The 22,512-nt window shown below is 39.7% G+C and overlaps 1 protein-coding gene across 1 annotated transcript; it reads right to left on the bottom strand.

Annotated features, from left to right (window-relative positions):
- Window positions 1-58: 58 nt before the first annotated feature.
- Window positions 59-22,433, bottom strand: si:dkeyp-19e1.3 (ubiquitin carboxyl-terminal hydrolase 6). Its single transcript, XM_041997585.1, has 14 exons — window positions 22,194-22,433; window positions 9,134-9,207; window positions 8,652-8,737; window positions 8,388-8,427; window positions 8,213-8,293; window positions 7,779-7,886; window positions 7,550-7,659; window positions 6,315-6,363; window positions 4,362-4,482; window positions 4,055-4,149; window positions 3,784-3,849; window positions 3,552-3,651; window positions 2,993-3,145; window positions 59-1,755 (listed from the first exon to the last, which is right to left on the bottom strand). Exons 2-14 carry the CDS (start codon window positions 9,197-9,199, stop codon window positions 338-340), a joined length of 2,493 nt encoding a protein of 830 aa, XP_041853519.1. The 5' UTR covers window positions 9,200-9,207; window positions 22,194-22,433; the 3' UTR covers window positions 59-337.
- Between the last annotated feature and the right edge of the window lie 79 nt (window positions 22,434-22,512).

Genomic DNA, 22,512 nt, shown 5'->3' on the forward strand with positions numbered 1-22,512 from the left:
AGACACTTTGTTGGAACAACAGGAAGCTAGCTGGAGATGAAGCAACAGTTACACGTGCAGCTGTTATGAGATCACATTATTTTTGTGTACATTTGTCCACACAAATTTAAATCAAGTGTGGTCCCATAAACAAAAGAACAAACAAACAAACAAAAAAAGAACAAGTGGGTGCACCCAATAAAATCGCACAAGATCTCTACATATATATAAAACAGGTTCTTTTCATACAAACACACAACCACGGGCAAACAGTGGAGCTACTGACCTTTCACCTTTTAAATGGCTTTAAAAACCAATCAAGCAGAAACAGAATGATCAATAGTAAAATGTTAACGCATCAAAAAGTTACTGATTTTGGCAGCTGCTGTCCACCAGGAGGCATCCTACAAAAGTCTGGACTGGACTGAACCAAGGGCACTCCTACTGGCGACTGTCCTGAGGATCTGGAGTGACCATGGGGAGACCCGGTGTACAACAAAGGTGCTGGGAATGCTGAATGGTCTCTGGGGCCTCTGGAGAAAGGCTTAGAGTAAACAGGTGACACGCCGCTCCGTTTGTCTGAACAGATGGCGGTGGTACACTGAAATGGAGAAAGTCTGTCAGCAAAACTAGGTGGAGGAGGGGGAATGATGGAATCCTCCACCCAGCTGTCCTCTCCATCATATTCTGGCTCTTGAGGCAAACTGGGGAGGGCACACATCGAAGTGGGAATGGGAGACGGGGAAGGAGGGATGAAGATAGGAGGTGGGGGAACAGGGTAGAGAGCAGGGTCATAGTCTCTATCAATAGTATAGGGCAGGTTGCTCTGCATGCTGGGAATTTCCTCAGGAGTGGAGGCCAGAAGTCTCTCCACAAGCCGATCATCGTCATCAGCTTCGGAAAGGTTATCATACTGGGAAGTGTTGGAAGGTCGCCTGTCTCCCATGGACACAGGGACGTACAGAGAGACTGGGAACTTTGTTGGCTTTGAGGGAGGAAGTCTAGGAGAGGAAGACGAGGATGCTGCGAAGGCACAGTTAGGGGAGGGTTTTGAAGGAACTTTTTTCTGTGTGGGGTCAAGGGATGTTGCTGGTTTTGGATGTGGTTTGGGGGATAGTTTTATTTGAGTGACTGATGGTGCGGCTGGTAGAGGGGAAGGAGAGTGGCGCGGGGTCGGTGAGCCAGACCCAGTCCTTAGGCAGGGTGGTTCTCTTTCCAGTGAGCTTTGATCACTCTGCTCAGGGTAGAAAAAAGGTGGAGGCGGAAGGTCTGGAAGGTCAATGATTTCCTCCTCAGTGTGCAAGACAAGAGCATCTAAAGGAGGAGGCTCATATGGTGGAGGCCAATCCGCAGACTGGGTCTCTGGATCTTCTGTCTCTTTTCCCTTTTTTCTCACATCTTTGCACTTTTCTGGCAGTGTCTCCTCCACCTTTCTGACGAACCCCATCTCAGCAGACAGTTTGTCTGGTTTTAGAGGTATCGGAGGTGCTTTACAAGGTCTCGACAAAGAAGGTGTTTCTTGTGTGTGAATGACCACTGGGTTGGGTGAAGGCAAAGAAGGTGTGTTTGAGACTGAAAAGCTTCTTGAATCTTGTGGTTCTGCAGAAGAAGGTGTCTGAAGCTGGGTGAGCCCATCTACTGGCTGGCTCTCTGTATTGGACACAGTGTTGGCCTGGAGATTTATTTTGACCTCTAGAGGAGAGTCATGCTGCAGTGGAAGTAGGAGAACTGGTCTCTCTTGACCCAGAGGCTTCTTTGGCAGCTCGTCTGACTTGGCTGAAAAAGAAAATGGAAAATGGGATTAATGAGAGAAGCAAAAATGATACAGAGTCATGGTTCAAAATCTTGAGAAACCATAAAAGTGTTGACCTAAAATATAATTACATTTTCACACAAGTTTTAAAGGTATATTTACTGAGAAACAAATAAAACAAAAATACTATAATTGGTCCTGTATTGATTGAGGAAAATATTCCATATGCGAGTCTTAAAAGAGCATCTAGAAATGGTTGGTTTGATGACAGGCAGGTGTTAGTGGGTACTTTAATTTGTTTCCATGTCTCAGATCTTTACAGAACATTTCTGGGAATGTATTATGTGGAACAAGTGAGATCTAATGACCTAAAAAAAATCCTTATTTATCAAATAATTCCTAAAGAGTTTGGATCAACCAACAGGGAGATTATTACCCTCTCCAGGAGTAGCAGACCAACAAACCTTTAACATTAAAGTTTGTGGCCACAGGGGGGAGTAAATACTATCAATGAAGAAAATAATGTAAAATTTGCTTAAGCTCCAAAGAACAAGCCAAAAAAAGCACTGGAAATATGTTTTTATGTTTGTTTGTTTGTTTGTTGTCTTTTGTTTTTTTTATGGGCAAATGTTTTTCTTTTTGTTTGTTTTAATGAGAAGTTGTTTGGCAAAAGGCAGAGAAGGATTCCAGTACAGGAACCTGATCCAGTCTGAGACACATGGTTTACATTGCATTATTGTTTGGGCCTTTTTTTGCATCTGGGTCAGGACACCTTGCCATCACAGTTACACTGATGAATTCTGAATTATATCAACAAATTCTAAAGAAAAATGACTAATCTAAGCAAATTGAATCTGAGAGGAACAAGATGGTTGATGCAGCAAGAAAACAGTCACATGTACACAAAATGTTCCACCTATGGTTCACTGAAAAACAGCATAAATATTTTAGAATTGGCCAAGTCAAAGTCCTGGCCCTAATCTAATAGAAATGTTCTGTAAGGAGCAGAGACAAGCAGCTTATGTGAGGCCACTGAGCATCATCCCAAAGCTGAAGCTGTTCTGTGCAGAGAAGAGTGCAAAAAATCCTCAAAATTGTCGTGAACTTCTGATCAAAACTTAGCAGGAATGTTTAGTCTTAGGTAACTGCTCAGAAAGGAGTGAGAACAGAAACTCACTGCATACTCTGACATGGTTTTGTCACTGTTAGATCTGTCATATTGGGTCATATCTCATGAAATCCAAAAAACCATGGCTGCACCTGGAGGAGGTTGATCCAGCTTTTTACTGCGCAGCTCCGACAATGAAACCTGTAACTGTTCAACCGCCATATCATCAGGAAGGAAGAAAGAAGCAGCCAGCTGCTCCTGAAGAAACTCCCTCAGGTCCTCCAACTGCAGCTTCAGCAGCCGCTCTGTTATACACACATTACACACACAAAAAAGACTTAAACTATTAGAATAAAAAGATGGAAATTATAACTTTGGAAGGCAGCAATTCAACAAAAATATTATTAATTTAAGCTACCAAATAAAAACTGTTCTTTGAGTTTCAAGAAATCAACCAATATGCTGAGACGTTTGTCTGTGCATCCAATCAAAAGACAGCCTCTGATTCTTTTCCACAGCAACGGGCCGCTTGTGTTATGTAAGCCATCCAGTCAGGATGCATCCAACCGTGAGGAAGCGTGCAATGTAATCCACACAGTAACACTCGCTGGTGTAGCAGCAGCAGGCATGGCTGTATCTGGGCATAAAAGCAACTTGGCTCATGTGGCACAGCGTGCCATGTAAAGATAACCTGATGAGTCTTCTACTCACTTTTATGTAACTTGAGGGTTGTATAAGCCATAGCAGTTAGTATTTTGTCTCCTTCCAATATGTAAATGTCCCATAAGCGCAAGGTGAGGGTGAATGGGGTCTGTTATTAAAGACAAAGAAGACACAAAAAGTCAGCTTGACTAAAAAATAATAAAAGTACTCAACATGTAGATGGTGCAAGATTTTACACAGGGAAGATGTGGAGATTAAAGGGTCATGTGTTAATACTCACTCTGTCAATGAAGCACTGGAGAAACCATTTGGTGGTATAAATCCCTGTTGTCATCTGCTCCTTGTCCTGTGGGGCAGGAATCAACAAGAATCTGTCTCATGAGAAGCTGCTCCTCATAATTTGCTAAGTTATAAATGTAATTTTCCTTATTTACCTGAACCAGCAGTAACATCTTCAATATGCTTAAATTAACCACATAAATATTAGATCTAATGCAATCTGATCCTTTTGGGCTACAAAGCTTAAGGTCTCCTCCATTAATGCAACTCACCAGGTGTTTCTTTAGCTTGGGCAGCATTTTAGAGAGGATGAGCTCATGGTGAGCCTGGAAACGCTGCAGCTTGGGGAATCCTGGGATGAAGAACCCTGGCAAAGAGAGGAGAAAAAATAAAAAGAAGAAAATCACTACATTATACATGGTGTAACAGTATGTGGCGATGGAGTAAGAGTTTTCAAAAGAATCAATGAAGTCAGTGTAAGAATCATTCATCTTTCATCATTTCTAAAGAGAACAGAAAAAAAATGTAGACTTAAATCATCTCAGTTTTTTTCTGTCTACATTTCTTCCTGTGTCTCACCATGCATGGAATGCTTGCTGTTGGTAAGGAGCTGGGATAGAGCCCAGAAGGCATCTTCCTCGTTCAGGTACATGAGTAAGATCGCAGCGATCTGACTCATCCCCTGGCAGTAGCTCACCTCCTGGGGGAAACACAGGAGAAATACAGCTTTAAGTTTAACAGAATGGACAAATGACAGGAAGTATTCATAATTTAATAGAACACACACGGGCCAAGAGATGAGGAGGAGAGCACCTGAATGTCTGATGTGGTCTGCAGGCAGACTGTGGAGATGTGCGGTTGTAGTGGAGCAACTGTATTATAAACACTTACACCAAAGATTGTTCAAACATTTACAGTAGCTGGACTTATTTTCTCAGTAATGTCATGTTTACAGCTTGAATTACTGCTAAGCTGACAATCAAATGATTCACTAATTTACACAAAGCTAGCCTTTAGCAAGCTCAGATGCACAAACAGACACATTTGATATTTGACCATATTAAGACGGATTTGTTGCACAGCTTGAAACTCAAATGTATCCTTTCAAGGAAATATATTAAATATAATTAGGGTTGCAGAAAGGTTAAACTGCACATTTTTCACATTCCTCCTTGCAATCACATATACGAAGAAGACAAACACCCCTCCCTCTATATCGCTCCGTTCCTCTCTCTCTCTCTCTCTCTCTCTCTGCTCTCCTACTGACCCATTTTTTTACACTGTGTGAGAAGAGGGAAAAGGAAAAAAGGGAACAACACATGACCATTTCCTCTGGCTCAGACACCTCTGCCACAAAGGAAGAGACCACAGAACCAATTAGAAAAACAGTTGTGTGCAGAGTAATATTCTGTGCTCTGGACTGTCTTCGGTCATATTACTACCTTTCTCAGTTGGCAGCAGCCTGTGCTCAGAAAACAACTGACATGAACAGATCTAGAAGATACATGTTTTACGTGCAGTAATTATAGATTTTATGTTTCAACACAGATAAAACAACAGGGAAAAAAAACAATCTAAATTATCATTGCACATATATTTTTTTCTGCTGTTGTTTCTATAACACAAGGAACTTTACGAGGACCTTCACAGTTTATCAAGATCTGTAGTTCTCCTTCCACCTGTAAGGAATAGTGGCCAGAAGATGCAAGGCCTTAACAGACTGATGGAAGACAGTTTTAAGGAAGCTAAATTTGTTAATGTCTTCGCAGTAATCTATGGCATTATGCACATTAAAGTGCCCTGGAGGAGTTTTGTCTCGGCTACAACCTAGCTTGCTGCCCAATTTCATCCTCAGCCAGAGAGACTTAAAAGACATCTGATTGTAAAGTTGTGTTTTTCCTGAATAGTTTGATCTGACTGAGGTGGTAAATGAGACGTTTTAATTCTGACAGTGGTTTTTTGTGATTATTAGAATATAAAGTTTCACATAAATTCTGCTACTGCTAAGATCGCAAATGAAAAACAAAATGCTGGATATTAATGACAATGATAGTATAATAAAATAAATATGCAAGATGTACTAAATACTGTTTAGCAAAAGTACACTGGCAGTTAAAATGGGACAGATCACTTTTTGCTTTCTTTTTTATTTGCTTTAAAAATACTTGGATGCATTATAGTTTCAGCTCTAATATTTGTCCTCACCACTTAAAGCACAAGAGCAGTCTTGAGCTAACAATGCAGGTTCACTGGTGGCCTGAATGTTTCACAGTGATGCTGTACATTCAGGCTGAGCCACAATCATAAATAAAAGATCTCACCCAAGGCTCTGAACAAGAGTGAGAACAGATGGGTCTGTAATGCTTGGCCTGTTCTATGCTGTACAGAAACTAACACAGCTCATGGATTTGAAGCTGTTGCAGTATGGATACGTTGCTTTTTCCCTGCCAGAGCCAGCAGACACAACAGTTCTCTTTATTACATAATGCTCCTTAGGAATGCATGCATATATGCGCACACAAAAAAACTTACCGTATTGTAGACAGAGTAAGCTGCTAGTACATGAAACAGTGCCTGCTGCCTGGAGAGGGAACAGAAAAACTTCCAGTTAAAAACAAGGATGTGATTCTTGAGTCACAGTCAAGCAAGTAATGACAAAAACAACTTTTTAGGGATTTCAGTTTCAGCGAGATGACATTTAAAGCATAACTTCTTTATCACAGTATTTTACTTATATGAGTGCATGTTGTGGAACATAAATAACTAATATTGCAAAGCATGCATCTGTAGTCCAGTTTCTATCACCGCGGGGTAGAGCGCTCTGCGGCTGATTACATCTGGAGACTCAACAGTTTCACACACTGAGCACAAGGCAGCCATCGTGGATGTATGTGAGCAAATATCATGTAGATATACAGAGCATGTCTACCCTCTGGCCTTAATAGTAGATCCATCACCGAACAGACAGTGGCAGAGACAGGAAAGGAGCTTTAAATAGCGTTGAGTGGCTCGGTGTGAGTAAGACAGCTGTTGACTCACAGGGAAGTAGTGGGCAGCAGGATGGAGCGGTGTTTTGCTCTGTTTGGACTCAGTGGCTTTGAATTGAACAGGAAGTGTGTTACAAAGAGCAAGAAGACAGCGTTCAGCTACACATTCAGACACAAGCTGTGACTGTCCTGAATACATACACTGAAGTTTTTTTAAAGGTGTTTTTAAATAAATTAATATTATTTTATTTTTTATTTAATTTTTAGTTTTTGTCTTGTTGGGATTTTTTTTTTTGGTGCGTGTGCACTTGTGTCAGTGCACAGTTCTGCATGAATACTGTTTCCTGTGGGGCTTTGTGCACTGACAGGAAGGTTAATAAAATGCTGAAAGGAGGAAACCACTGCTTTGGGTTTGTGTCAGTGTGTAACACATGTGTGAGGGTGTGTGTTTGTCTGCTTCAAAGTTTAGGACAGAGGTCACACCCTGCAGGAGCCTCCGTGACGGTAAATATGAACTAGCGAGGTGATACAGAGAATGCAAAAAGCAAAAGCAAGAAGGCCACCTTAAAACAAACAATAAGAAAAAAAGAGGAAAGAAGTTAAAGATATTTGTCATCACAACTAAACCTATTTAACCTGCTCAAAGCCACGAGTATTCTGTCGACACACACAAGCATCTGCAGTGTGTGGTGGTTTAGATAAGTGTTTACGTAATTTTGGTGGCAATGAAACATGAAAAATACAAATAAAAAAACAAAACAACACAAACTAGCAACTCACTTGACTCCAAAGCGATCCATGAACATGATGTGGTTCCTGAAGGTTCTGTTCACATCCAAGTCTATCTGCTTGATCTCTGTGGAGAACTTACGAGCCTGTTGCTTCATTTTCTGCCCAATGAAAAATGGACAGTTATGTCTTTAAAGTCAAGCAGCAGTCTGAATTAAATTCATTATGGCAATCATATATTTATGTTTATAGCAACTGCCTTCAGTTTTAAGACTCCTACCTCATATTTTCCCTCATTATCTTGTTTAATTTTCTCTATGTCCAAAAGCAAAGCCCAAGCCTGGCCTCGCAGCTGGAGAGGGATTCCTTTATACACTCGCTTGACCAGCTGAAACATGTTTGACAAAGAGTAGGAAAAGATATAAGACTAGGCTTCGTGACAACAATCACAAGACAGACGCAGAGGGTTATGAATAGACTGTAACTTTAATCCTGTTAACACTTGACTGACAAGAACCCATTGTTTGCACTCATGCACATCTTTTACGTGTCTAGACCACAGAGATGGGAAGGAATGAGAATGAGCTGCTTAAAAGGGAATGGAAAATAGATTATAAACAGTAACGGAAATAATACATCACATAGGGTAGAAAAAAGTGAAGCAAAAGCTAAATTGAGCCAGTATGTTGGAATTTGATGGGAGCTTGTATTGACCTTTTCGCTATTCCTGTATTTATCCCATTTTTTCACCATCTTAAGCCATTTTTCCACTCGCTCTATCTCCTGGTGCTTTAGCTGGGGAGAGAAAACAAAGCATGTGTGTGAGGGCAGAAATTTATTACATGGATGGTAATATCTGAGCATGCTATGGGGGCAAAAATCTCCTTACCTTCTCTTCAAGGGCAGTAGGTGTTGGAAGCTCTTCCTCACTAGAAGATAAGACATCAGATTGTGTACAAAAGGTTTTGAGCAAAGTTTTTACCATAAAGTGAAGCAAAAGGTCTCAGAAACTGTATGTATTGAATGTGATACATTTGGTATTAAAGGGTTAAATGTCTGTTTAACTGCACATAATCATGACATGAAAAACTTACAGACGGTTGTAGACAATATACAAGAATTTAAATCACATCAGAACTTTAAATTAACTCACTGTAGGAAGCCGAAACGATCCGTGACTTTATAGATGCTGTAGTCAGCATCTTCCCACGGGTCAATGCTGACACCCTCTTGTCTGCCCTGAAAATCAACCAACACACATTATAAACAATAGAAATATTAATATCATTCACATGAATCTGTTTAATAAAAACAGATTATTAGTATTTAGGCAGATTTGCATTCTTATCTATGGTCTGTGCTTCAGCACATTCATTTTAGCAGGCTGAGAATTACGTGAAATACCAACAAATCCAGTAGGAAGTTTGGTTAAAACATTGCCAGATGCCTTGGATATTCCATGAAGATGCTTCCTTAACTGCTTGTTTTATTATTAGAAAGTGAGACTGAAGTCCAATTCCATGCATACGAAGGCAGATGTTTGAGGATACCTTTGTTACAAATGACAAAGGTATCAAACCATCATGTCCTAAGCATGTTCCTTGGGAATTATTTCATTCCTGTACACAGGCTTACCTTGTCATATTTAGAGATGATTTCAGCCCGTTCCTCTGCTATAAGGGTATCAATATCCTTCTTCATGTCAAAATCTAGAAGGAAGCAGATAAAAATACTGTCAACATTTGGAGTAGAAAATGCCAAGGTGAATTTTTTTAAGAGGTTGTAAGCTAAGAATATTAAACTGACTGTTTGTGTGGGTATCATAGGATGAAAAAAGCACAGAGTTGAGTACACATTTATTCCATTGTGTAAATTTAGCTTCACTAATATTACTGGATTTATCTGATACAACAGCCTCTTACTGATGGTCATTTGAAATCCTCAGGCTAAAGTAACGTTAGGCTTGTTTGATTCTCATATGCATCATTTTTACAGGATGTATTCGCAGCCTAAATGAAAGGCATGGTTTTAGGTGCTAAAACCACAGTCACGACATAGAAGGAAATAAACATGAAAATGAAACAGTATTCCATTATCTCAACCACAAAGTAATTTAAAGCCCCATCACTAAACCTTGGCAGATCTTCTCACTGAGGCGCTCCTTAATAACGACTAAGTCGGCCATCTTGCATCCAGTTGCTTCTCTGAGCTCTCTCCTGTCAATAAAAGTAAGTCTTATCTCTTGCTCCATCACTTTCTCTTTTTCTTTTCCTCACTTCCCCTGATATGTTCTCTTGGAGTTCTTTGCTGGTGCATGTTAAAAAAGGCCAGTGCTTTTATAATCAGTTGCTAGCGTGTGATGTGTTGTCATAAAGCAAATGCTGTTGTAAAGTGATGCACCAGGATGAAAGAAAAAGTTGTGCAGTGTGATTTGACAGCCCAGGGATGCTGCTGGGCAACAATGGCTCAAAGAATGTCCATAATGAATGTCAATGTGTCATCGAAATGAGTCAGAAGCACAGAGTTATGTAGAGCTACTTTCATATTACCAGGGATATCAAGAAGGATGGACTCTGATATGACTAAGTTGCTTCCTCCCTTTTAGGACCAAGAAAATAACAGAACTTATTTAAAATCCCCTTTTGGATTTTACTTATGAAAACTAGGAAATACATACATAAAAACATACACTCCGTTTCACAAGAATCCACGCATTTTGTATTGCATTATAGATCTTCAGGACCCTTTTTTTCATAACTGCACACCTCTATTGAAGCCCAAAGTCCCCCCACTAGTCATCGGTTTGTTAAGCTCAACTCAAAACAAATGATGGTCAGGCAGTTATTTTCATATAATATGAAATCCTAAAAGAAATAACTGGACATACATGAATTTCACGCATCTCTTGTTAAAGGCAAGATTATAAACTGTAACGTGTGGAGCCAGCTTGCTAATGTACAAGCCACATGACCATCAGCAACTTCCTCTACAGTACCTGGTAACTGATTCTCAGCAGGAAGAGCTAAACAGAGGTACATTACTCTGAACCAAGTCTGGTTAGAAACAGCAGTTTCATGATTCCAGGGCATTACCAAGAATTGTACATTACGACTTAATACGGATGCTAACGTAGTTTCATTTGGTTTACGATCGAGAACAGAAAACTTGTTTGGTCTCGTGTTAGACAATCAGATAACATCTGATTGTTATTGGCTGGTCGATGCTTTTCAAAACACCCTGTTTGTCGTCCAAACTGTCTAAATTTCAGCTTGCAAGTCAAACTTATTTTCCCAACAGCTCGGGTCAGTCTGCAAGTGGATCAGAGTGGTTAAGACTCAATCTCTAAATGTGTCATTGTACCAAATAATCTGTGCAATGAAATTTTTCCTCTTTGATTTAGAGATTTATAAGTGTAGAATAATAATCCTCTTGTTTAGACTTAAAACAGAGTTACATGATTACACTGATCAAGTAGATTTGAGGCAAACCACTTGAAGGCCTGCATGAAAAAATAGCAACTGATTCATGTTTCTCCTGGGAATTCAAGTGGAAGGTGTGACACAGACTTTGGTTTTTACAGCTGCATGTATCTGCATATAAGAAATTATTTTAGTCTCCGGGTACACACACACCTGCTCACACTACTTGGGAAAAGATGAGGCCAGCGCTTTTAGAGGAATTTCAAAGAGATGTTTAGATATGAAGAAAACAGCAGCCATGCTAAGCCAGCACATGGGCAAAGATGAAAGAAAGATAAAATAATCTCAGCAGGTCTGTTACTTTTCAGTGTACCACTGTAAGCTTAAAAAAGATCAAAGTCAGGACCTTTCTGCTACTATCTGAAGTTTATTTTAAGCCACGAGTTAGACAATAAGGCCTTTATGCTGCAAACTTTAATGTTGTCATGGGACGGAGGTTGAGGCTAAGAAATGTACAGTATGTTCAAGGTTTTTCTTTCAAGAAAAAAAAAAGATTAGTTTAAAGTTTTAAAATTATATCAGTTTAAAACAACATTTATTCAAGAGCCACTAATTTTGTTTGTTTTGTATGGTTACAAACCCACTGACACAAATATTGTGCTCCGAGGCACTGAAACTGTCGCCTGTCAGCACGAACGCCCTGCTGAGGTGTCAGCTGCCATGCCAAGCAGTAACAGGTGGGAGAGCACCTGTCACTTCACACAAAGACCCTTTCACTTTTCCCTAAACAACTTTATGCTGACGAGGAGACATGCACTTATTCAAAACATACATAAAGCTCAAAATAGGGACAAAAACATTTTTTATTTGTTTTCTACTCTCGTTCAAACAGACCTCAGTGACAACATCTGGTATTCACCGTCCAAACAGCTGATTCTAAACAACGGAAAGAAGGTGTACTCAGCTGTTGCATGCTTTCCTTTTCACAATTTCCCCTTTTTCGTCCATCTTAGGTCTGCTTGCTGTCTTTCATGCAATCATAAAAATTTCTGAAGTGTTGAGTAAGCTGTCTGTGAGGAACTCCATTAACCCAGCTCTCACCCTGCCTATCATCTTTATAAGAAGCTGCCTGCCAAGAACTTCAGACCCCATTTTATAGAGAGCAAAGATGTGAAGAGGAAATTAATGCAGAGTTGAGATCAGCATCTTTCTGTGTGTTGCCCTATGTATGTCTTCTTCAAGTGTGGAAGCATCTAAAGTAAACCAAAGCAAAGCTACTTAAATTTGTTAGTGTTGGTTTTTTATTATAATCAAATTGGGAAAATATGGAGCCGCATGGTGAAGCATTGGTTAGTGAATTGAACCTCAAATGGGGCCTTTCTGTGTTTGTGCCTAATTTTTCTTTCTGTTGTTTCTGTTTCCTCCATCACCAAAGTGAGGCTTTTTCAGTCAAACAGTTTATTCCAAAATGGACGTAGATGTGAAAAAACATTGTTTTTCTCTAACCATTTTCACACATGGACATCAAAGACATTAGGAAGGATGTGGAGACAGTTTGGTTTGGACTTTTTCGGTAATTTCTGTTCACACATTTGTTGGAGATGCACTCTCACACATATAAATACAAGAGCCGGGGTATGTGGGAGTGTCAGTTCACAGCGGGCGGTGCCAATGTGGTTTCTGTACCGCACGTTCATAATAAAAAATGAGGCTCCTTGTAATGTTAATACTGCATTTATATGAGCATATCCAAAGCAGCAAAGAGCTGTAACTTCTTATTTTCTTGCCCCCGACTTCATGAGTGAAATCTTTTAACCAAATCACAACATGACCACAAATGATTAGAGAAGTGTTTTAAACATCATAAATGTGTTAAATCACTTCCAAGATCAATTTGGAATTAAAAGTAAAAAATATTTTTATTAAAGTCCTCAGAGGGGTTTGTGAGCTGCTTAAAATGACTATTAGGTAGGTGGTATAAAAGATCTGTTAGGCTTTATCTTTAGGTCTCAGATGCTTACTTCCTGTGTTAAGTCTCCAGAATGCTGATACAATTGTGTTGGAGTCAGGAAGAAAAGGAAGTCAGTGGCATGCCACTCCTTCAACAACAGGTTTGCTAAGAACTACAGAAAGACTGACAACAAAGTGGGTCCTCCTCCAACCAAGGAAACCTTTTTAACTGACAGTACATGAAATTATCCAGATACGTAAACCACACAAATCCCACCTGTAATGTTTTTCTTTTTCCTTTCTTTTTCTGCTTGTGACTCATAATCAAAATATCAGCATAAAAAGCTGTGGCTGAAACCAGTGGATGGCTTCATGCTAAGTTCCATGGAATTTACTTTGAACAAGTGACTAGATATGCAGCTAGTTGTAGAAGATGCCAACCAGATGGGTGGAGTGGAGTGGAGTGGGTGAAAGTGAGAAAGCAGTCGAGAAGGTCACTGAGTGGGATAGGCCTCACACAAATGTCATACCTGGATGAGAGTGTAGTTTAGAGGGTTCCAGGTTAAACAATGGGAATAAAATCAGATTCAAATAAATAATAACTTCAAAAAAACAAAACACACCAGCTTAGATGGAGGATTAACAGCGCCTACATGTGCAGTGAACAACGAGCTAAGTTGTGATAATCTTGTTGCTGACAGGAGATAAGACTCTGAGCTGGAGTTTTAGGTGACATCATTTCCTGTTATGACATATGGCTCTAAATCAAGCTTGCCTATATAAGCTCTCAGTGCACTTTTGTAACCACAACAATGTTCTGAGTCACAACCTTGTAATTACAAGGCTGTAAGCAGAGGTGCAACAGTCAAAATTTCCTTTTGCCGATTTATAATCAAAATATCCCATCTGTATGTGTTGCATGTGTGGTGCAGAGACTTTTAATAGGCAGTTATCAGACCAAACAACATAACTGCAGAGACTTTAGAGAAAAACATACAAGCTTAAGTACAGTTTTAAACTGGTTTCCACAAGGACATCCAAAAAACCATTTATTCCTGCAGCTGAGCCTCAAAAGGAAACACATTTGGTTAACCATGCAAAGCCTAACTGAACACAACACGTGTCAGACAGGCTTCTGTACAAATAACACGCCTTTATTCCTATCTTTTACAGTTTTTCCATTTTCCTGATCATCCGCCTTTTGGCCTATAATCAATCTTAATCTGACTGGCATCCGATTTAAGGCTGAGGATTATACAAGAGCAGAGGAAGAATGAAAGCCCGGGATTAGAAGAAGTCTGGCAACAGTCAACAAACTCTGATAACACCCACCGAACTGTTGAATACACACAGTAAGGTCAGGTGTGTGTATTTACTGTGGGAGTTTGTGTGCTGACAGCTTAAGCCAAAACCTTCAGGTAAAACTATGAGGTAAAGCAAAAGAAAAAGAAGCTTAGTGAAAGTGACAACAGTGGTTTCTTAAATTCTGAGTATAGATTAAGTTTTTAAATTGAAGATTTTTAATACAAGTGGCACTCAAAAGCCCAGATGTTAAGTTCTTACCACTGGATGATAAGTCAGTTCTGCATGGTGGGCCAAAGGACGCTCTGACTCAGATCAAACAAGTTTGGAATATGCATTCGCTCAACCTGGTTAGCTGCACAGAGCCTTATGCCATGCCTGTATTTTACTTTCAGTATGAATCACCATCTGCCCAACAGAGTCTCGTCTTATCATCAGTTATCATTAAGCATCAACAAAGTTAAACAGATTTTTGATCATGCATGAGTAAAATGGTTTCTGTAATTTTAGTATTTCATGATTTTATCATCAAAATTACACCGAATGCCACAAGGGTTTTATTAATTTTTTTAATCAGTAAACCACACTGAAGGCCTTTTATTTGTGTTGGAGTCTTGTGCTTTCTGTCTTAGGAAACTCACTTATGAACATTCACCTCGAGTCTGGAAGTTATCGCAGCTTGTAAACGATGGAATTTTTTGTCAAACGTGCTGTTTTCAAGCATGGCATCACCCCACATCCAGAAATATATGTTCAAGCTGGAATCAGATCCAAAATATACAGACTCTCACAATAAAGATAACATCAGGAAGCCTTTGCCAACTATGCTTATCACCTGCAGTTGTGTGATTTCACAGATTATGTTCTTTATATACTCTGGATAGGTGCAGATGTGGGACGTGTGCTGAAATATCAACTGCAGCAACAAACATCTCATTTCATCCATTCATCATAGAACATGATGCAGAGGCATACGGTCTCACCCTGCAATAGTCAGGAGTCATTCCTTGCTCTGCAAAAACTTCCACTTTTAAAATGATTGCGGCGGATAACATGCAGGCTCTAACTTAGGGCGGACTGCCTCGAGAATTTGACCTTAGAAGTACATGTGGGAACTATGATGATAGTGGTCAGACTGCTAAAAAAAAGTCTTGCAAATGAGAGGTAGAAATTACAGAATAAATAAAATTAACTTGAACATGTGTATACTTTCCTTTTTAGCTTTGGGTGATGTTTAAGGTAGTAATACGTTGTTTTAACACTGCAGATAAGCCAGAAAACCCGGAAAAACATGCAATGGCCACCTTAAAGAACAGCCTGCAATGCATTGTATGGTATTATCTCTGTCATTACATTAGTTTAATGCTGTGAGGTCATGGTGGTTGTGGAGAACAAGCATATAATTCCAATTCAGAAAAAAGAGGCTAAAATGCAACCGCATGGCTTCAATTTCCACATGAAGAGGTCTAAAGTCCCAGATGGCTTCAGAGCTCCAGTTCTGTAATGCGAGTCTGTGCATTTATGTGTCACTGTGTTCATAGCGAGTAGAAAATGAAAGCAAGGAAAGCAGCAAGAGAGAGATGTGTGGATTATAATTTCAGCAGGGAGTAAAGAAAGGTGAGTAATGACACAGTAGCTTCTGTTCAAGGTTTACATATCCCAGAAGCAAGACCACCCTGGACAGATTCTTTTTGTCTGTCTAACTTCCTCCCAAAATATACACATTCTGTTTAAAATGGCATGTAATTAAAAGTGAGCCCCTAAGAGACCTGGAACCACTACGTCACTCCACAGCAAGTCTAATCCTAGTTTAAAAAGAAGCTCAGCAGCTGACCCGTCAAGGTTTTGACTAAAGATGGGACTTCAGATACAGAAGTATGTCCTCCAAAGTTATAAATGCCATCTGGACACACTAGAAATGTGAACACACACAAAAAAATTCTAATTAAAGCTGTTTAAATACCCCAAATTACACCAATAAATCAATAATCATTTGTGCCGGTTCCAGAACATGAGCTCTCTGTTTGCCTGGGAAACTCTCGATATGAAGCAAGTACCACGGCCACTGATGGTTTCTTTTAATTACTGTGGAATGAAAACATATGGGCCATGAGTTAGTTAATTGCTAGCATGACAGCACCTAGAAAACCAAATAACTTCCACGTGTCTTTACAAAACTTAGGAGACAAGCAAAAACACAGATGAGAAAGAAGCAGAAAATGTGAGAGAAGCTGGTTAGAAAAAGAAATATTAGCTTGATATAAGAAGCATTTGATGTTGATTTAATAGAAATAATAAACCAAATTCTGAAATTTGAAGGATGTCTAATAAATCAACCCATGCACCTCTTGTTTTTATAGTCGTTTCAGTGCATGCCACCAGGTGTGAAACTTATTTTAGGGCAAATACTAAAACAGCAAGTTTCTATTTAACCCAAAAATCTGAAATGAGCATATAATAAATAATACGTTTTGATCCTGAGTATTTTTTGTTTGGTATCTTTAAACATTCCCAATGACCTAAGATTAAATACACATTGCGGATGTGTATACATTTAGCACAGACGCTTCAATACCATTAGCAGCCTCCAGACATAACAGTCAAAGCCTCGTGCACCCAGACATGTCTTGCAGGTGCAATGGTGTGTGGACAATGGTCAATTGTTTAACTTATCCCAGGGTTCTTCTTGGGACTTTCTCATTGTGGCTGCTGATTCACAGCAAGGCAAAACAAAGTATTTATAAACTTAATTTTCTTTTCAGCGAGTTGAAACAAACACTGAGATCATCTAATAGGAAAAATCACTGTAAAAAATGGGGAGAAAATAGAAGAATAATATCATCTTGGCCAAGTGAGAGAAAATAAAACTGCTGGGAAGCTTTGATGGCAAACCACGTTCTCCTTAACAGGAGATTTGCTGTCTTTCCGTTTATTTTATCTCTGTATTGTTTATGCATAGAAAATAGCAGCTACACACAGACTTTGTGGACCAGGGGCAAATCATCCAGAGTACAGCGACTGGGGAACAGCACAAGGCTCAGAATAGCTTGTCATCCCCGAGGGGCCTGTCCTGCCCGACTCTGCATTACCACTGTCCCGCTGCCTTCTCATTTCTCCAAACTAACCCTTTTCCCAGCTTGACAACAGAAAAAATTAAATGAAACATGGAGGTTGAAGACGGGGGTCACATCAGTTGCATCTGACAAAACCTGGAAAACAGTCAAAGCTTGTTGCTGCTGCTTGAAGTGTCTCATAATAATGAACACACAGATGTTTAAGATCCTTGAATATCGGAGAAGCTTTGCTTCCTAGAGTGGCAGGGCTTTTGGGAGGAGTGGCATGAGGATGACAGGAATGTCAAGGGAACAGTATCCATAAACACAAAACCAAAGGACCCTGCTGAGAAAGCCACATTCTCATAAATGGATCTTCTTCCTGGCAAATATGCAATAAGCAGCAAGGCTCGAGGAATGTTCTCATCCTGAGTTTAGATTCATTCTTTTAAAACATTATAAAAACTCTGTATAGTCATGTTGAAAATGATGTTGAACAATGGCTAATGCATGGTTAAATGTCCAAGAAAAGGGAACTTGCGACATTATGCTAAATTTAATTTGTTATCTATTTAAATAGATGTCTGACAAAACCCTTTTCTCCTCCACTTCTCATGTCCCCAATGAACTCATAAGATCAGCCCCTATCCTCTGTACACCACTACAATCCACTCAACACATTACAGTGCATTTTTTTCACTAGAAGATGAAATACTTAAAGAAGGCTAACAGCTGTGGTGGTAAATCATACCAAACTGGTCTGCAGTCAAAGGCAGAAATGATGCCAGATTCACTGATCTACACTACTCAGCTGATTTGGTTACCATGCTTTTCATGTCCAAATTATGTTTACAAGGACAGAAACACAAGATTATAGTACACGGAAGGAGGGAAAAAGCATTACACTGAGAGGAGAGAGTAACGTCATAGTTCGATTTCAGGGGAAGGTTAGGTATTCAGAGCAAAACAAGGTCAAAACGCCATCTAAAAAAGACAGAAATTGACAAGATGTAATCATGGAGGGGATAACCAAATTTAGCCTTTATAAAAATACTCAAAGAGCACATAATTTCACTATTATCCCATGAGGCCATCATTCGCGTTAATAGTTAAACAGTTTTCTGACTGAGTGACAACTTACAATCCCAGCAATATTGTGACATAAACTTCACTAATGACAGAGAGCAGAAAATAGATGTTGATGATGGAAAGACAAACCAACTAATGCACAGAGGAGTCTCACATCCTGTGATACAAACTAAAGTTTATTTATATCTTCATTTAATATTCATTTAACCAGTTTAGGTCATATTCATATCTGTGCATCTAAATAACCGAGTCTCCATTTCACATTTCCTTTGTCAGACAGTCAGGTCCAGTAACCAGAAGGGTTAATGAGAGACAGCTTTTAAATGAGAGCTCAGGGCTTCATGGTGGTGTGGTGGTTAGCACTGCAGCCTCGCAGCAAGAAGGTCACCGATTCGAGCCTGGGCTGGGGGGAGGTTCGAACCTGGGGGTGGTGGCCTTTCTGTGTGGAGTTTGCATGTTCTCCCCGTGTATGCGTGGGTTCACTCTGGGTTTTCCGGCTTCCTCCCACCGTCCAAAGACATGCATGATAGGTTAATTGGTTATTCTAAATTCGCCCTAGAAGAGAGTGTGCGTGTGAATGGTTGTTTGTGTTGGCTCTGCGACAGACTGGTGACCTGTCCATGGTGTACCCTGCCTCTCACCTGTTAAAATGCTGGGATAGGCTCCAGCTCACCCACGACCCGTAATGGAATAAGCGGTCAAGATAATGAACGAATAAATGAGGTCACACCCATTAGTCAGCTAGACTCTGTGCGACTGGGAGCCTGGTTCCAGTGAGGGTTGTAACATTCAGCTGGTCTGAGTTTTGAACAACGCATTCCCCTCCTCGTCTGAGGGGGCGCTGCATCAAGAATTACTGAATGAGAAGAAAAGACAAACAACAAACAAGAAAAATTGCTCATCTGTTAATTAATGCAGGGTAACTTCTGTTTCCACCACATAAGTAAAAGTCTGCTTCCTGCATTTGGTTCACTGAAAGCCAACTGAGGCCTAGATTCTGAGGAGGAACAGAGCTCAGTTGTATGTTTTAATTTTTTTTTTTCACACGCATCAGTTTGGTTGCACATTCAAAGCTCACAAAAATCAACTTTCTGAAGAAACAAACTAAGATTTAATTCAAAAGGTCTGATGTGAATGAACCCCTAATGAAAGGAAAATAACAGCAAAAGTGTGTGTTTGGTCCCTACAACACTCCAAACAGGATACAAAAATCAAAAAGTCCTTACAACTAACTCTGTGTTGACAGAATTAGGTGCAATCCTTACAGGGTTAAAAATCTATAAATGTCTACTGCAAATAGCTTGAAATGACTATAAATTTATATGATGTTGTACCATGTTATGAGCTTAGACTATTGAATGGTACCTCTCACCATTCCTATTGTTAATGAAGTCAGATCATCTTACTAGTAATCGGCTCTTTCCACTTCTCCCAGTTTTCTTTTTAATTGAGAGAAAATTACAATACAATCTTAAGTCAAAGTATTCATGATTGTCTCTTCAAATTAATGCTACATATGAGGCTAAATCCTAACAACTGAATGTTAGCAACTGGAAAGCAGAATATAATGAATGTGAGTATTTTTGTCTTTATGCCTCCAAAGACAGATGACCTGTCCAGGGTGTGTCCCTGCCTGCTGCCCAACATGTGGAGACAAACTCCAAGAACTTTCCAAGAGATCTGAAAAAAATAGGTGAAATCACAAAGAGATATTTTGTGAGTCACAGAGCATGGCTGAAGCCTTTCTGGCTTTTTTTTGAATAGCTGACGAAAGGCTTCACTATCTGGCGCATTTTGGGACACTGGTACGTCTGTTGGCCTTTGACGTCCATCATAAAGCCGCCATTCAGGCAGACAAAAAGGCTTTTGTTTTTCCTACTAGTGAAATAATATTATCACAACAGAATACAATGAATGCTGCTGACTGAAGACTTGTGAGAGAACCATAGATGGGAATTAAAGGACGTGTGGCTTTAATGAAAGTTAAATAATCTACCAACTAACTTCTCCTCACTTGTGCTTTTAAAAACAAAAAATCCACAATGCTTCTGCAAAGGCTAGCAACACTTTTTAAACCCTGAAGGCAGATCAACTTTATTGGATTTACAGTATAAATATTCAGACTTAATCATCAACTATATTTAAAAAAAAGTCCTAAAAGAGGCTAAGGTTGCCTGAGTCCAATTTGCAGGGATACAAACAAGCTCACATGCTCTTCCTCACACATGGCTGTCATTCTGCTTGCATCAGAGAGCAGGTGGTCAGTTCATTGCTAAAGAGCATGTATATATATATATATATATATATATATATATAAATATATATATATATGAGCATGCTGCATGTGAGTATAAGTACATATTTATTACATGGTAGACAGGATTCCTCTTGAATAAGTGACAGTTTTAACTATACAGAAGAAAGTGAAGTAGCACTTAGATTATATCTCTTTCTGTTTAACATTTTACTTTAATTAATTCATCCATTCAATTTCATTTTGATACCTGGATGCTTTTGCTGATCGATGCCAGGAAGTAGCTGAGAAATAAAAGGCCACTACTTCATCTTATCTAATCTATTTGTCTAACAGCATTGTCTTGTAATCAGCTGGAAAAAAACATTACAAATCTATTTTTAAGCTTACTGCTGTTTTCTTTTTGTAAATATTATATTTAAGTTAGTTCTTCTTTGTAATCAAGAAGTGATTTTGAGTCAAATGATAACACCGACAGGCTCAAATCATATTGTGTGAAAGCCTACGATTCCCAGCTCTGATTGTTACATTTCCGTGTGGACGTTGCTTGTAAAACTTCAAGCACATCGTCAAACATCATGACGTTCACAAACAGATGGTCGATCTGTACAGGAGATTATTAAAATGGATCATGTATTCCCAAACGCAAGCACAAACCTCTACCAATTTGTATTTGTACAAAATCATGTGTTCTTCAGCTTCCTGTGTCTTTATGATGTTGTACACCAATCAGCAAACATTTAAAATGCTGGGTCACAGTAAACAGCTACCAGACATCAGACAGAGGAGGAGAACTGAATCCAGTTGGAGACCCTTTAGTCAGACAGTCTGCAAACCTTCCCCCACTCCCCATATGAACCAGTGAGACACCCAGTTAACCTTCAACGGTGGGAACACGCATGACACACACATACACACACACCATTTACTGCCCTACTTCTGGATGCTGGGGTATCTGTTGTCTGTGTAGTAGCAATCCTGCTGTCTCCAGTGACAAGAACCATATTTGCTTTGGTAATAATCCATTATGAACATATCTCAGCTACAGTTCCTGATTTTGATTCTTGACTCTCAGTAAAATGCGGAACTTAAACCTGACACGACTGAAATAGATTAAGAACTGACTTCATGTTTTCCTCCTTAGAGACACTGCAAGACAGGGTAACAAGACAAATAAGGACACGGAGTGCTGGGCCATCATCAACACTTGACATCTTCACCAGAGTTAACATGTCATTTCACCGCTGGAAAACCCGCGGAGAGTGAAGCAGAATGAGAAATTCCCCGAGAGAAGCGCTCATTCATTGTCCTCACCTCAGAGGTTTATTACAACAGTCTGTGAAAGAAGCTTATCTTTTCCCAGAAGATGATTTAGAGCATCTTTTATATCAATAATATGTACATAGGAGCACAAATCACGTTATCCTGAGCCATGCACGTGCTAGTAGTAGTTAGTCTAAACTGCTTCCTATTTGGGTTTAGAAAATATTGAGGATATTGTAAAAACATCAAACGACATGATAATTACAAAAGTCTTCCGTGTCCACCACTAAAAAGACCTTTTCAGCGGTAAAAACTGAAAACACTCCCATGCTGAGGCTGACCAGCAAACAGTCGGCATTGCTTACCTTTCGGAGTGACTTCGCTTCTGCTGCGCTGTACCTACAAGTAGAAACTACATGCACTATTCTCATTCTCCTCCTCGCTCTAACCCAGATGTGGAGATTACATGTGAAGCAGCAAATGTGAAGAAGAAGAAGAAGAAGAAGAAGAAGAAGAAGACTTGTCCCAGCCAGGCTGTCCACTGTCTTCACTGAAAGCTATGCTGCTCCTCAAATGAAGTCACCGCTATCCCCCTCCAGCACAGCTCACACATGCCGCTCAGCGCGAGCTGGATGCAGCTGTTTGGCAGGAGGAACACTGGTGACAGCAAGACGCGCACGCGAG

Source organism: Melanotaenia boesemani, chromosome 10, assembly GCF_017639745.1.
Source record: "Melanotaenia boesemani isolate fMelBoe1 chromosome 10, fMelBoe1.pri, whole genome shotgun sequence".
NCBI lineage: Eukaryota > Metazoa > Chordata > Actinopteri > Atheriniformes > Melanotaeniidae > Melanotaenia > Melanotaenia boesemani.